The sequence below is a fragment of the Tribolium castaneum genome, chromosome 9 (assembly GCF_031307605.1).
Source record: "Tribolium castaneum strain GA2 chromosome 9, icTriCast1.1, whole genome shotgun sequence".
In the NCBI taxonomy this organism is placed as follows: Eukaryota; Metazoa; Arthropoda; class Insecta; order Coleoptera; family Tenebrionidae; genus Tribolium; species Tribolium castaneum.
In genome coordinates, this window is record NC_087402.1 from 4,519,806 (window position 1) to 4,532,703 (window position 12,898).

At 37.6% G+C, this 12,898-nt stretch overlaps 4 protein-coding genes across 6 annotated transcripts; 3 read left to right on the plus strand and 1 right to left on the minus strand.

Moving 5' to 3' along the window:
- The first annotated feature begins 8 nt into the window (after positions 1-8).
- On the plus strand, positions 9-6,841 carry LOC662185 (uncharacterized protein). Its single transcript, XM_008194160.3, has 6 exons — positions 9-486; positions 718-991; positions 4,900-5,068; positions 5,115-5,296; positions 5,868-6,088; positions 6,222-6,841. Exons 1-6 carry the CDS (start codon positions 331-333, stop codon positions 6,387-6,389), a joined length of 1,170 nt encoding a protein of 389 aa, XP_008192382.1. The 5' UTR covers positions 9-330; the 3' UTR covers positions 6,390-6,841.
- On the minus strand, positions 2,295-4,449 carry LOC107397828 (odorant receptor Or1). 2 transcript variants are annotated; one of them, XM_064359054.1, is made up of 4 exons: positions 3,078-4,449; positions 2,826-3,030; positions 2,644-2,781; positions 2,295-2,579 (listed from the first exon to the last, which is right to left on the minus strand). In XM_064359054.1, exons 1-4 carry the CDS (start codon positions 3,785-3,787, stop codon positions 2,520-2,522), a joined length of 1,113 nt encoding a protein of 370 aa, XP_064215124.1. In that variant the 5' UTR covers positions 3,788-4,449; the 3' UTR covers positions 2,295-2,519. The 2 variants fall into 2 exon arrangements, with proteins under 2 accessions (XP_064215124.1, XP_015834939.1); XM_015979453.2 differs by having other exon boundaries at positions 2,626-2,781; positions 3,078-4,435.
- A 333-nt stretch (positions 6,842-7,174) lies between the features above and the next one.
- On the plus strand, positions 7,175-8,730 carry LOC660518 (lipid storage droplets surface-binding protein 1). 2 transcript variants are annotated; one of them, XM_971027.4, is made up of 3 exons: positions 7,175-7,335; positions 7,740-8,056; positions 8,126-8,730. In XM_971027.4, exons 2-3 carry the CDS (start codon positions 7,742-7,744, stop codon positions 8,489-8,491), a joined length of 681 nt encoding a protein of 226 aa, XP_976120.1. In that variant the 5' UTR covers positions 7,175-7,335; positions 7,740-7,741; the 3' UTR covers positions 8,492-8,730. The 2 variants fall into 2 exon arrangements, with proteins under 2 accessions (XP_976120.1, XP_008192093.1); XM_008193871.3 differs by having other exon boundaries at positions 8,138-8,730.
- Positions 8,731-10,588: 1,858 nt separating this feature from the next.
- On the plus strand, positions 10,589-12,524 carry Cyp4g14 (cytochrome P450 monooxygenase). The gene is made up of 4 exons (NM_001114319.1): positions 10,589-10,822; positions 10,867-11,973; positions 12,021-12,206; positions 12,254-12,524. Exons 1-4 carry the CDS (start codon positions 10,606-10,608, stop codon positions 12,424-12,426), a joined length of 1,683 nt encoding a protein of 560 aa, NP_001107791.1. The 5' UTR covers positions 10,589-10,605; the 3' UTR covers positions 12,427-12,524.
- The last annotated feature ends 374 nt before the right edge of the window (positions 12,525-12,898 follow it).

The following is a 12,898-nucleotide window of genomic DNA, read 5'->3' on the forward strand; positions in this document are numbered from 1 at the left end:
AATGTTTTCAAAAAAATTACATAAAATTCGTGTTTTTTGCTTATAGCCTTGATATCGCAGATTAACTTAAAGTTAATCAATTGTACGCAATGCAATAAAATAAACTTGAAAATTGGTAAATCATTATTCTGTTATTTGTTTTGATTCGTTGGCCGCCCCATTATCGAAAAAGCCGTCCCCGGAATGATAAAGCATCATTTGGGAGCGCTAAGCGCATCTGTATACTTCCAAGATTCAGTATCATAAAGCGTCGCGACGCTTTCGCGTCTAGTTGACTCCAGCCCAGCTTCAAGGGTGATGTGTTCGTGTTTGTGATTTTTGTACGCAACCATGGACGAAATGATGGAAACTACGGTTTACATAAGCTCTCCCATGGACTTTAAAACACGTTTTAAAAATTGGTGGAAAAGACTGCGCTTGAAAGCCGCCCTCCAACACATCGGGCTTTTGATAACTCTCATGGGGTACACAGTCGCGGGGGGATTGGTACGACTTTTGAATCAATTTACTTAATCGCGAAAGTTTCAAATAAACGCGATACCAGACCGAAGATCAAGTTTTTATTGGTTGAAAAAGTTTCTTCGTTAGTGCTTTTCGTGTCTCGGGAAATAAACAGCCACACAATTAGAAATAAAACAAATTTACGCAAACTATTCTTAACTAAATTTAAAACGAGCAATTCAGCCCACTTTCCTTGTGTAAATATTTCTCTTTCAGATTTTCCGACGTTTCGAATATCCTGCTGAAATTTCACGACTTAATCATTTCAACAACACGCTCTTGCTGAAAAGAGAGAATTTTATACAACAGATTGTAAATAACACCGATTTGAAAAATTTTGATTACTTTATATCGGGCGAATTGGAGAATTACGAGAAAATTCTGCAAAGTGCGTGCAGAGAGGGAATACCATTATTTCCCAAAGAACAAGTTGCGAAATGGACCACGTTGAAAGCGGTGTTTTTTTCATCGACCGTTTTAACGACCATTGGTAAGTAAACAGTTTCACCACTCGACTCGAGAGACCGTAATCAGTTAATTTCCGCATTAATTTGTTTGCCAATTAAACAATCAATCATTTTTCGCGAATTGTAGTCAAATAAAAGTGGTCCAAACTCGTTAATTCAGAGTTATGGTTTCACTTCCGTTTTATAAATGAGAAATCGAAAACGTGCTACATGTTCGAACACAGGATTATTGCTGAAAAATTCAATCCTAATTTAATTGAATTATAAACACGTTGTTATTACACTGGCTCAAGTGTTCCAGGGCCGTAACGAACATATGAACTAATTTAGTACACTAAGGATGGCCCAATTAAAATTTAAAATTAATCACAAGTCTGCCTAACAGGTTGGTAAAATTTTAACACGTGCAAAGTTACACTGAAATTTTAATCAAATGTGACCAATAAAAATTCATAAACGTCGCAACCGACCAATCACACTTGACTCTCTTATCCATTTATTTTTACGGTGTGTATATTGAGCCACATTTTTCCCAAACAAGGGATAATCAAATGTATCATGCATGAGCCAATTTGCGAACTCGCAAGTGACAAAATAACGAAAATTGAGACTTGGAGTTATCCTTTGAAAGGCCCCGTTTTTATCAAATAAAATAATACCGTGTAACACGCGTGTTAGCCCGAATATTTATTTTATTTTCGCGCCAAGCGTACCAAGCCAAAAGTGGGAAAAGTTGCGTGTTGACTTGTTATAATGGCTTTTAATAAGCACAGGCATTATGGAATCAAAAAGTTTCAATCACATTAGTGATCGATAGAGGGAATAGCAGGGTTTCTTGTTTGCGGATAATTAAATGTAATTCAAAACATTGGTTTGTTTATTTGGAAAATTTATGGTTTCAGCGAGTTGCCACATTTCCGGCAAAAAGCTGAAAAACTGTTTTTCTTTGCAATTAATTTTGTATTTTTGTGGTCGTAACCCATTTTGGTGGATGCGCCAGCACTGAAATATCCTCTATTTACTTGTAATAGTTATTGAGAACGCTATAAATTTTTTCTTGGATAAACATAAGTGAGCGCAGCATTGTATGATGATAAATAGTCACGCCACGAACTACGAAAGGAGAATAGGTATCAGGGATTTGATTTATGGGCACTTAAATGAATGACAATCAATATGTTAAAGTTTTAAAATAAAATTACTAGAATTTTATGTTTTATTCGTAAGTAACCAAATAAAAACAGCACTTACCTGTTTCGAGATATTTATGTTTCCAACGTCTAGAAACGTTTAGCCAATTGCTAAATTTCCGCTTTGTAACAAGAAATATTTCAATGAATTTATTTTCAAAGTTTCCGACAGAATACAGAAATTTGCATTTTTTTATTACTAGTTTTTTCGTCCAAAGGAAAGTCAGAGAAAGAAAAATAAATCGTTGAATATTTTGAAGCGTTTTTTTATCTGTTGGCGTTTGCGAAAGTAACAATTACTCGTGACTGTGCAGCTAATGTCAATATTTGTCAGTGATGCACTTCTAAAAATTACCAAATTTTACGACTTATCATGAACTTTTCTCAGCGCCATAAAATAAGCCCAAGACGACCGCAAGATCTGCAATATTTTAAATTACATCGACTCTTCTCTAACAATTACTTACGCTTGTGAAAGTTATTACAGTAATTGGAAACATTTTCCCGACGAAAAGTACGATCGGTTTTTGTGTCCTTTGCATGAAAAATAGCAGATCTTTCTTAAAACTTTGCGGACATTCGTACCACCGACTTTCATAAGCCGAATAATATAATTTTGCGCTCTGGAATCAGTTGATTCAAATTTGAAGATTTGTGCCTTAATTACCTTCAAAACGACTTCGTTTCCAAACCAACAGTACAGAAAAATTTGCGTAAAAATCGCCACTTGGTAAAATAACAGCATGACAAAAGTTGCATTCAAAGTTTTCACCAGTGATAATAAAAACATGGTTTCACACAAAACTGAGACACTGGTGGCGAATTGCACCAAAACAATGTTGCGGAAAACTAAACCAATAGTTTCAGCTAGTCTATAAATAATTTCTTATTTTTTTAACATACAAAAAAATCGACTCACTTTAAAATTAATTTATGGTGGTGTATACACTTGCCTAATTCACCCCTAACTGTGTCAGAATCGACACTTTCTTTCCCCAAAAGAGACACTTGGTTGTTGAGAACGTCACACTGGGCCCCTGTTTGTACCATTAACATTGCGAAAAAAGTATCCATGCAAACGTTACTTAAAGCGTGGTAAATGATAAAAATACTTTGCCAAATGTAAGTCAAAGTGTAATTTCGGCCCGAGAGATAATCGTAAGGAAACCAGGCATTTGAAGGAAAACGTCTCTCACCATCCATAATAGGAAAAAGAATCCACATGACTAGGGTCAAATCAGCGGTGAGGAAAAAATAGTAAAAAATAAATCTAGCCCAAAAAATCCCATTTTTGAGAATTTTTTCTTGCTGTTTATTTTTCGGCTGAAATGCTTCCGATTCAAACATGGTCACGATTGTTTTAACGTGATTGAAGTGGTAGTGAAAGATGTTCGCTTTAATGATAACAGCCACCGTACTCAAAAGATTATAAATAGTGGCTGTGACTTCTTCAGTGTCGTCCAGATTTTTCAACATGTTTATCAAACTCGTCAAATTGTATAAATACATGTTTATTAACACGAAATGAGTGTACACCCTGTATAATTTTGGGTTACCGAACGGCCAGTGGCCCATTATTCTGAACAAAACTGTATTATCAGCAATACCTTTGTTCAAGTCTAGATACATTGTTGCAAGTGAGAAGAGTTCGGAACAAGTTATTTATATTATAATAAATTTATAAAAAATTAACGAACCTGGAAAAATAAAATATTCAAAAATAAATTACCATCAATTCAGACGAGTTAACTCGAATCGATAATTACATACAATTTGTGTCATTCATTACTATTTAAACGTTCATTTCTCTTCTTAACACCACCCCATTTTTTACAGCACCCCGAATCAGTGTAATGTCGGTCTAATCTCGCCCACAGCAAAACGTATCTTTTTATTGTGCACTTTGCATTCATTTCCGTTCGGTTTAAGACGAAAAACAGCAAACTGGAAACACAATGAGCCATAAATAACGACCCTACGACGATTTTATCCAACCAATTCGAATTCAATTAGAGAAAAATTTTGGCGGAAAACATTTGTTTGAATATTAGCTCGGAAAGTTTTAAAATAAATCGAGGAATTTATTCGGTTTTCTACGGAATATTTAGCTTAGTCAGCTTGCACTGATTACAAAAAATATTTATTTAACAAAATAGACCAGGATGAGTCACGCTCTAGTCTAGAATTGATAAACCTTTTTAACGTGGTTTTATCAACCAATTGGCCCATTTAAAACTGTCCACGGAAACGTAGCACTTTGCTAACGTTTAAAGTGATGAGAAACATAAATCTCTCTATATGTAGTGCTATTTTCGCAAACTCACGTACAAGGGAAACATTTCCTAAGACAGAAAGTATTTTGCATACATTGGAAAATAAATGTATTATAGACAAATATAAGTAATTGTTTTATTTACGACTCTCGTGTTGTTTAAGAATTATTTTTTCCAGATGTTGTCATGTCAAGCACCAATATATCAAACCCTTGACTTATTTGTCCTACTCATACGAAACCGGCGCATCCACCAATTTTCCCCTCTTCTCTCATTTCCTCTCCACACACATAAACACTACAACGTTCCATAAACTTGGCTCTACTTTACTTTTCTTACTTTTTCCACGTCTCGTCTTTTAATTAGTTCCACTAAAAAGCTCAAAGGCCCTAAATCACGTGCAAAAATTCCCTGCATTAGCTTATCGCTCGTTAGAATCTGGAATCTGTGATAAATATCCTGTTGCAGGATACGGAGACATCGTCCCCCGAACAACCGAAGGCCGCGCCTTCTGCATAGTATTCGCTCTTGTGGGAATTCCACTCACATTGACCGTGATTGCAGATTGGGGCCGGCTTTTCGCCTCTACTGTATCAACCCTAGTCAAGCACATACCGCCGATGCCTAAAAGATTCAGGTCGAGAAAAATGGAAAATAAGCAAAGCGATCAATTGTGATTGTAGGAATGCAACGGTCGCCCGCAGGACATCGTCCTACGCCCTGTCGGCCGTTTGCTTCCTCTTCGTCTACCTCGCCGCAGGTGCGGGAGTTTTCGTCAGCTGGGAGGACGACTGGACGTTTTTTGACGGGTTTTATTTCTGCTTTATTACAATGACGACCATCGGGTTCGGGGATTTGGTGCCAAGTAAGGGGTAACATTTATTAAACGTCCCAGGGGGTGTAATTTGCGAGTCAAGGCCGAGTGAAAAATTCGCTATTTGTATAGGAGTGCGGACAGGATCGATATAAATTTCTTGTTTGTTTAATTTATGGGAGGACGAGCTAGTTTATGAGGTCTCCACGAGACTTAAGTCAAAAACTTTATAATTAAATTTAAGAATTTTAAGGGTAGGTAATTATAGAGTCTCGTGTATTTATGGGCGCTGGCGACGGTATTCTTCCCCTAATTTTACGGGTCGCGCAAAATGACACTGACCCCAAAGTCGATATCGGAATAAGGTTTAAAAAAATAAGTTGGTCCGATTTTAATTTACGAGCGCGTCTATTTCTGCCCATGTTTGCGTCATAAAGTGGCCATATTACATTAATAAAGTCGTTTTAATACCACTCGCAAATCTCTTATTGCTTATTTAACAATTTGAAACCTGAATCACTCGTTTCCGGATTTACGACTTTGGCAAAAAAGGATTCGGGTATTTCCCCTGGGCGCTCAAATAGCAAAAATACTGTCATAATAAAACTGTTTTTTTCCGCAGAACAGCCGACTTATATGCTTCTCTGCACGCTGTACATTCTGGTGGGCCTTGCTTTAACGTCTACTATAATAGAGTTAGTGCGCCGACAATATGCTCAATCTTGGAGACAGCTTCAGGCACTTCGTGGACCCCTCGCTGAAAATTTCAGGAAACTGGCCGACAATGCGCCGGGATTAGACGTGATGGCCTTCCAGCAGGATCTCATGAAAGTTTTAACCGTGGTAGGTGACAAGACGGTTATTTATTGAGAGCGAATTTACTTTTCCGGCCTTCGGAGCCAAGCTACGCGGACGCAAAATAAAATGTCTAGTCTGAAGTGGGTACAAAGTGATAAAAATGAGTAATTTGGTTTAGGTGACGATGCCGCGCAAAAATGCCTTCTCGAGGAAGGAAAAGAAGCTCAAACAGAAGGAATGGGAGGACGCCATCGAAGCAGTGATAAGAGATATCACTGTGGGTACAGCAGCCGCCGAGCAGAAACCACCAGTGGTTCAGATTGTTATTTACGAGAGTTCCGTTTGAAGAGGTCGACCTTATCAGGGTTGCATAACGTCGGGATTCCGACTCATATCAGTCTTGAGTTCGATTGGACTAAAAAACAATTGAATTCTGTTGTCTATGTTATCGATGACGTGACGACCACAGTTCCAACAATTACTTCCACAAGGCTATTGCTAAATTATTATGGCAAAAACTGTGAAAACTACGTACAATGTAGGCTGTTAGAGAAATTTTTAAGTAATTATGATTTATTATTGCTTTTTATTTAAATTAATTCACATTGCTTTTTTTCATCAAAAAATGTGACTAATTAGACTAAGTACAAATGTGATACTTGATACTTTTTTTTCATAGTTTTACAAGAGCGTTTCAAATTTTCGTTAAATAAACCTTCTTGTTTTCGGAGATATCAATTAGTAGCTTGTAGCCCTCGCAATTAAGCAATTTCTTACGATAATAAACATTAAAACCAACTCGAGCTTTTACTTTCCTCCCCCTTGACTCATTAGTCCATTACTCGCCAAAATTTAATTTTGGGAAAACACGTGGCTGAATTACCATCACCTCTTCCGTACAAACTTTGCCCCCTGACCCCAAAACACGAGTTCGTAGTTCAATTGAGTAAGAAATGACTCATTCGAGATAAAAAATTACTGCACCACAAAATTATTACTCCGAGGTCAGGCAAGGACGTTCCCTTACTTTTGTCCCTTGAGTCATTTTGTAGTAAAATTTCGTAAGGTAGCGTAAGTTTTTCTAGAACAACGTAACGTATGGTCGTGTTTGGACTTCGCCCCTCGTGCATGTGATAGAGAATGAGATGAGGTGAGTTAGGGGACCCCCCACTCTGGTATTCTATATATACAGCGGTGAGGACAATCCGGCTTCAAAATTGTCCAGTTTGTCGAACAGTGCGTTTAATTTGTGTTACATAGATTAATTTTTCTACTACCGGTGGTCCAATCAAGTAAGTTTTGGTTATTTGTTGTGTTCTCAAAGAGTAATAAAGGGAGTACGTGACCAGAGTCACTTGAAACCAATTAAATGCGTCTGGGAAGAGTTCAGCCAGTAATTCGATTAGAGCCCTTTTTTATCGAACTTTTCCGCTTCAATTGCACAATCACTCCATTGTTTATTTTATAGTTTCCATTTAGTAAAAATTATGAGATTAAAATTTAACTGTTTTGCTTGACCTTTGGATAAGAAAAACACAATTGCGTCCGATAACCACTCCTTATCTCCCTTTTTCTCGCCTTTATCAGATTGGTGCCCTCTTTAAGCACCAGTTCAACGATTTATAAGGCGTTCAAATCGGTTTCAATCCACTTGTAGTTTGTAATTGAACAAGAGAATAATTTTTTCAATCACCAGCAATGGCAGATACTCAAGTAACTACAAGCGTAACCGCCCCCACGTGCATGGAATCCGTCAACCGAATCGCCAAACTCCCAGTGATCGAAAGCTCCCTCCAAGCGGCCACAAACGTGTACGAAAAGGTCAAAGAGTACAACGGAGTGACCCAGTGGACTTGCAACACGGCCGAAACCGTGGTCCACAAGGCCGTAGAGGTGGGCAAACCCATCGTCCAGGGCCTTGAAGGCCCCATCAAGAAGGTCGATGGGGTCCTTTGCACGGGTTTGGACTACGTGGAGACCAAAGTCCCCGCCGTGAAACTCCCCCCTGGCGAGGTAATTAACTCATCCGCTCATTTTTTCCCATTTCATTCGATCATCCCTTCTAAATAATTCTCTTATCAGCTCATTTACCAGATGTACACCACCACCAAAGACTACGTCAGCAACACGGTGACCCCCGCTGTGGGGGCTGCCTACTCTTATGTCGAGCCCGCTGTCAAGTCGGCCTACGAGAAGATCGAACCGGCGGTTCAAACGGCTAAAACCGCCGTTGAACCGGCGGTTGAAAAGGCCAAAACTTTTGTCGAACCGGCTGTCGAGAAGGCCAAGTCCTTCGTGGAGCCGGCTGTGAGTGCGGTGGAAAGTTTGAAGCAATACGGAAGCCACAAGTTGGAGGAAATCAGACAGTGCACGAGAGGACACCCTGAAGGCGACTTGGAATGCGAGGAGTGTCAAGCCGCCGCCAAAAAAATGGGCGACAAACATTAGATTAAGCGTACTTGTAGCTGTATTTATAAATTAAGTGTAAGTTTTGTACTGTGCTCACGTTTTTAAGACTGTTTTATATATTGTAATATATTTAGTCACCGTTTTGTGTTGTAAGTCAGAGTGCATTTTACGGTATTGTAAAATGGCATTTTTGAGATTATATTGAAAGGGTCAAGGTCTGAAAGAAACGGTGGGATATTGTATTTCTTTAAATTTTGAATAAATATTTTTACTCTCTATTTTGTCTTTTTTGTAATCATTAAAACTTTCATTACGCTGTTGAAACAAAATAATTTCCCCATACAACAGCTGAACTTTGTTCTTGATTATTTATAAACTTAAGTTAGGTTTGTTATTCGACCACAAAAACTTTTGTGTAGTGCTGGTTGTCCAACAAACAATTTTTTGAAAATTCTAATCTTCATCCATGTATTGTTTGGTACAAACAAACTTATGTTTACAACTTGATATCTTGCGTGATTAGTTGTTTGCCTGCATAGTCCTTATTTACCAACTGTGCTTTTTATTCATTTACATACAATATCCAGTATTAAGTCATTATTACGTAGTCAAATTTTTTGAAGTATAAATTGTTTATCCATAAACAAACAAGTTCCTTATTTTATTTACAAAATAATAGACCCTTTGGTCCTAAAATAGATTAAGGAAGAGCTCTAGTTTCCAATGATTTATGTAAAAAGTTTCGTTTTTGAATCATTTTTTTTATTTTTTATTTATTTTTATTTTGCAAACTACAATACCTACATTATCTTAAAATAATAGGCACAGTTAAGGTCAAAGAAATTCTTGTTTTAAGTGAATTTTCCTGCTTGAACTCAATCAGTATAAATGTAAAGTACGAATCGAATTACAAAAAACACTAATGAATAAAAAAGCTAAAATATTTTCTCACAAATAATAATTTTTTTTAATTTCTAAAGTTTAGTGACGTAGAAATAAGACGAAAGCAATAAAAAATAATAAATTAATTTATTGAGGCTTAAATATTAATAAAAATTACGAATTATTCAGATTCAAATTTTGATGCAAATAAAACTTTGATGTCGAAGAAATATCCTTCTAGATCTAAATGTTCGGATATACTTAGAACAAGTATTAAAATGTTGTTCTTATATTGCAAAGATCGTAGAAAAATTTTCAAAACTATTTTCTATTTTCTTTCAGTATGATCACTTAGCTAAATGTATAAAAATATGATTTTTACTATAACAATAATAATAAATTATTTATTTTCAACAGGTAAATCACCCAATTACAGAAAATAAAATTTTATAGTTTTATCCAAACTAAACAACACAGAAAGAGTATTTAGTTAATTAGGGGTTTCCAGAAACGATATCAATCCTGAAGAACACATAATTGTGTAAACATTAAGCACGTACGTGTTTCATGACATCAGCAATGAAATATTTTTTTGTGGTTTTTTCATGTTTTATATCATTTTACAGTGATGGAAAAACACGTATCTATTTTCAATAAAAGATTCAATGTGTTGAGATTTCATATTAATTACAAATTTTCCCGTCTTAGTTACGGAAAAAAATGCATATTAATTCATTCAAGGGTATAGATAAAAAAGTAATAATCAGTAAAAATAAAAAACAATACTGACATTTCGGCATCCAAATTGTAGCAAAAAATTCCATTGCCGTTTATTTTGAGGTCAATTAAAGCACCAAACCGGCAAATTTTCCAATTTGTGGGTCAAAATTCACCAACAATACCTCGATTTACATTCACATATTTTCCGTAAAAAACACCAATTGTAACAAAATCATTATCAAGGCTTATTTCTCCGAGCCTCAGCGAACAAGTTCACACAAATGAGAATTAAACGACCCGCGGGAAACCCCGAAAAATTTCCAAAATCGGGTCGCCGAAATCCACAAATCATCCCTTTTCAATATTCACGCGCACTTCCTTTCCGATTACCATAAGGTTGTGTATATTTATCGGAAAATTGTATCGACAATAGTCCGTCCATTGTATTTTATTTATGAGTTGAAAAAATAGCTTGCGTCAAGGAGGACGACTATAAAAGGGTCTGGGAGATGCTTTCGCTGCACATTTTGGTGGCAGTCGTCTGTTTAGTGATGTCTACGACCGTACCAACACCAGACATAAGTACCCCTTCGGGGATACTTTCCGCCTCCAATGTCTTCTACTTTTTGCTAATTCCGGCCCTGCTGTTATGGTACGCTTATTGGAGAATATCAAAGAGACACATGCTAGAGCTCGCCGCCAAAATCCCCGGACCCCCGGGATTACCAATCCTCGGAAACGCCCTAGACCTGGTCGGGAAACCACACCGTAAGTAAAAAAATCCTGGTCCAGTCAAATCACGAAAAATTTAGAGGTCTTCAGCCATGTGTACCAAAAGTCCTTCGAGTACAAAAAGGTGGTGAAAATGTGGGCGGGCCCCAAACTTCTGGTCTTTCTGACCGACCCTTCGGACATCGAGCTGATCTTGAGCAGTTACGTCCACATTGACAAGTCGTCCGAGTACAGGTTTTTCAAACCGTGGCTCGGCGATGGTCTTTTGATTTCCACCGGACAGAAGTGGAAAGCCCATCGCAAACTCATCGCCCCCACGTTCCATCTCAACGTGCTCAAGTCCTTCATCGACTTGTTCAACGCCAACAGTCGCGACGTTATTCGAAAATTGCAAAAGGAAATCGGCAAAGAATTCGACTGTCACGACTACATGTCTGAGGCCACCGTTGAGATGCTCCTCGAAACGGCGATGGGTGTGAGCAAGAAGACCCAAGACCAAAGCGGCTACGACTACGCCATGGCTGTTATGAAAATGTGCGATATTTTGCACTTGAGACACACTAAATTCTGGCTGAGGCCTGATATCATCTTCAACCAAACGAAATACGCCGAATATCAGAAATCCCTGATTAACACCATCCACAGTTTGACCCGCAAGGTCATTAAACGTAAAAGGGCCGACTTTGACAAAGGCATCAGAGGCTCAACTGCCGAGGTCCCGCCTGAGCTCCAAACGAAAAATTACGACAAAACTGAATCGAAAACCGTGGTTGAAGGACTCTCGTACGGACAAAGTGCCGGCCTTAAGGACGATCTGGACGTGGACGATAACGACATCGGCGAAAAGAAACGCATGGCCTTTTTGGATCTGATGATTGAAGCTTCGCAAAACGGCGTTGTTATCAACGATGAGGAAATTAAGGAACAAGTCGACACGATCATGTTTGAAGGCCACGACACCACGGCCGCTGGCAGCAGCTTCTTCCTCTCGATGATGGGCGTCCACCAGGACATCCAGGACAAAGTGGTACAAGAACTGTACGATATCTTTGGCGACTCTGACCGGCCTGCAACTTTCGCCGACACTCTCGAAATGAAGTACTTGGAACGGTGTCTTATGGAAACTTTGAGGATGTTCCCTCCGGTACCCATTATCGCGCGGCAATTAAACCAAGACTTGAAATTAGGTATTTTCCCCAAACTTAATTTTAACATTTTAATCATTGTTTTGAAGCATCTGGTGATTACACTGTTCCTGCCGGTTGTACTGTCGTTATTGGTACTTTCAAAGTTCATCGCCTTGAGGAGTATTACCCTAACCCGGATAAATTCGATCCTGATAACTTCCTTCCGGAGAGGACTGCCAACAGGCACTACTACTCCTTTATTCCGTTTAGTGCCGGACCTCGCAGCTGTGTCGGTACGTTTTGTATAATGTTTTTTTTGTGTTTTTAAGCGCTTTTCTAGGGCGGAAATATGCCATGTTGAAACTGAAAATACTGCTCTCTACGATTTTGAGAAACTACCGAATTTATTCGGATTTGAAAGAAAAAGATTTCCAACTCCAAGGTGATATTATTCTTAAGAGGGCCGAAGGATTTAAAGTCAGATTGGAACCCAGGAAGATGGCCAAAGCCTAAATCGAAATTATTTATGCGTAGTTGTAGATTTGTATATTTGTAGAAAATTGGGCTTAAATTATATTTATGACAAATAGAGCTAGTTGACGAACATTCAACAAACACTTTTTATTTTATCCCTTCCCAAAAAACTCACAATTATTAGTAAAATAACCGAACGTAACCAAAATTCAACTTAAAAAGCTGAAAAGTCTGGAGTCAATAACTAATGTAGAAAAAAATTATAATTAAATTGTATTCATTACTAATTGATGAAGTTTCAAAAGCCTTTTATTTTATTTTGCCTCTCCCTTCGACGGTATTTTCGGATAAATTTAGTTAAATAACGACCAAAACACTAATAATTAATTACTACAAAAAATAAATGATTCATAATCAGACGTTTTAACACAACAAATTGTTATCAAATAATTCAAAAATAAGATGTATTGTTGATTGCATACACAGTAACACATAACGTTGAGGCATGTTT